The 2,917-nt window shown below is 45.3% G+C and overlaps 1 protein-coding gene across 1 annotated transcript; it reads left to right on the top strand.

Annotated features, from left to right (window-relative positions):
- Positions 1-829: 829 nt before the first annotated feature.
- LOC108370205 (uncharacterized) lies at positions 830-1,663 on the top strand. The gene has a single exon (XM_017625490.1). The coding sequence runs from the start codon at positions 830-832 to the stop codon at positions 1,661-1,663; it is 834 nt and encodes a 277-aa protein (XP_017480979.1).
- Positions 1,664-2,917: the final 1,254 nt, after the last annotated feature.

Below are 2,917 nucleotides of genomic sequence, written 5' to 3'. Positions count from 1 at the left end.
ATTCCCTTATTCTAGAACCCGAATTTTCGTAATTCGTAATTCGTAGCTACGTTACGAAAAACGAAAAATCGACATGCTGCAACCCTTGCGGAAAAATGTACAGCATTGCCGGCTATCAGTTGGTTTTCGAAGTCAGCTGTATGATGGAAAACAAAGTGGAAAGGAATAAAAAAAAACGCTCATCATGTGCTTGTTTATAGTAAAATTGGTTGGTTTTAAATATTTTATGGAAAATTATGGATTCTGATGCATTTGCAGTTATAGCAGCGGTGTAAGAGCGCGCTATATCAATGGACTCACAAAGGTATTCGGAGCTGCCGCGCATAGTAACCACGGGTGCATCCATATCAGCTTCTGGTTGAATTGTTGAACCACAAGCCAGAACTCCTCCTATACCTGAAAACTGGTTCTCAATCCAGTTAATGCAATAACAGCTTCTTCCAAGCCATTGAAAACATGCATTTTGTAAGGTCCCCACCTGTTGCACTTGCTTTTGCCTTCGGCCGCGCTTAGGGATTGTAACATTTACCAAGAAGATTTCTCCTTTCTGTGTAGCCGGAGAAGAGGGTGTGACAACCCCAACTAGTCCATATCGGCGTGGCAACTCCTAAAAGGAATTCGACGATTCGTTCGAGAAAACTCGTGTCTGGCAATGCTGTGCAAGAGTTCGTAAAAATATCCATTATTTTTCTTTTCGCCGCGTGATTAAGATCATTTGTATTTTGTACTTACTCCTTTGATTTAATAAAGATTATTAAAGATGCCTATAAAGTATAACAGGCGACTATATAATTGGTGACCCCGACAAAGGAGCAACATCTTTAGCAATATGGGTGACGACGAACAGGAAAACACCCCGAAGTCAGACGTCTCGCAGCCACTCGCAAGTATGGCAGAGGAACACGTTCGCGGAAATGATGCCAGCGAAGAAATCGCCAACATAACAGTAAAGCTACCGCCATTTTGGCACGCAAACCCAAGCTTATGGATCGCACAAGTTGAATCCCGTTTCATTGCCGCTCGAATCAAAAACGACGCGACAAAGCACCACACTGTCATAGCCGCTATCGAGAGCAACGTACTGGCACAAACCAGCGATATTATTTTAAATCCGCCAACAACCGACATGTACGAAACCCTAAAAGCACACATAGTAGAACGATTCGCCGAATCCGAACCAAGTCGAATTAAAAAATTGCTGCAAGAACTGGAACTAGGAGACATGCGCCCATCGCAACTGCTTAGGGAGATGCGAAACCTCGCCGGCAACGCGATGAACGACTCCATGCTGAAATCGGTGTGGCTTAATCGACTCCCACCCGACGTACGATCAATAATTTCCATCAGTTCGGAACCATTAGACAAAGTCGCATGTTTAGCAGATAAAATCACGGAGGTTAGGGACGGCCCGCAATGGCACGCGGTATCGAATGCAGTCAATGCGGCACCTAACTACACCTTAGCACAGCAAATCGAACAACTTTCGAAAGAGATTACAATTCTAAAATCGCGCGTATCTTCACAGTCACGCAACCGCAACAGGAGTTCGTCGCGCAACAGACCACGCACGCCTGAGTTGACTGCAGAAACATGCTGGTACCATTTTAAGTTCGGCGATAACGCAAAAAAGTGCAGTCCACCGTGTACCAAGTTGTTAAACTAAACGCCCTATCCTTAGAGGCGGCAAGTGACAGGCGAAATATAACCAGCCGCCGCTTGCTTATTAGAGAGATTCGATCAGTTAATTACATTTTTTGGTTGATACTGGGGCCGAAGTTAGTGTGATCCTAGCAACGGCTACACAACGCCAACAATGCGAAAACCATTTTTATCTATACGCAGCAAACAAGACTACAATCAAAACATACGGTGAAAAACTCCTTACGTTAAATCTCGGTCTACGACGACCATCAAAATGGACCTTTATTATCGCCCATAATCGGTGCAGACCTCCTCATCCATTACAATTTGTCAGTCAACCTTCGACACCGCAGGCTGTTCGACGACGTCACGCATATTTCAAAAAGCTGCGCGATCGTCAATGTTCCTGATAACATCCTGAATATATCCGCCATTAACTCCGAAATACCGTTCCAAGGCATTTTAAACGAGTTCAAAGACATTATGGGTGCATCGAGCGCAGTCCTGAAGGACATCTCACACCAAGTCACGCACTGCATTGTTACTAGAGGGCCACCAGTTTTTGCAAAGCCTCGTCGTTTGGCACCTGCCTTACTGAAAGCGGTCAAAGCTGAAATCGAGGCGTTGTTGGAAGCCGGTATATGCCGACCATCACAAGTCCATGGGCAAGTCCTCTCCACATGGTACGTAAGAAAAACGGCGAATGGCGACCATGTGGAGACTACAGACGAATGAGCGATGTTACGGAGCCGGACCGATATCCGCTGCCGCATCTCCATGATTTTTCTCATACTCTTCACGGATGCACGGTTTTCTCGACGATTGACCTAAGACGCGCGTACCACCAGATCCCAGTCGAACCGGAAGACATACCGAAGACAGCTATGTCCACACCGTTTGGTATGTAGAATTTGTCTATATGTGTTTTGGTTTAAGGAACGCTGGCTAAACTTTTCAAAGATTCATGGATCAGATTTTGCGCGAATTCAACTTTGCTTGGCCTTATCTGGACGACATCCTTATCGCGTCCAAGGACGAAGCAGAGCACCAGCAACATTTGCGAAAAGTTTTTGTAAAATTACGAAAGCATGGGGTCGTCATAAACCCATCAAAGTGCGTCCTCGGCAAACCCGAAGTCCTCTTCTTAGGTCATAAGGTCTCTAAATATAGTATTTCTCCAGCGGAAGAACGATTTCAAGCCATCAAGGCATACAGCTTACCCGAAAGTGCGTGCGACTTACGACGCCTTCTGGGCATGATAAATTTTTTTCATAGA

The sequence above is a fragment of the Rhagoletis zephyria genome, unplaced genomic scaffold (assembly GCF_001687245.7).
Source record: "Rhagoletis zephyria isolate East Lansing unplaced genomic scaffold, Rhagoletis_zephyria_1.1 Rzeph_scaffold_04066, whole genome shotgun sequence".
In the NCBI taxonomy this organism is placed as follows: Eukaryota; Metazoa; Arthropoda; class Insecta; order Diptera; family Tephritidae; genus Rhagoletis; species Rhagoletis zephyria.
This window is presented reverse-complemented; position numbering and strand designations above follow the sequence as displayed.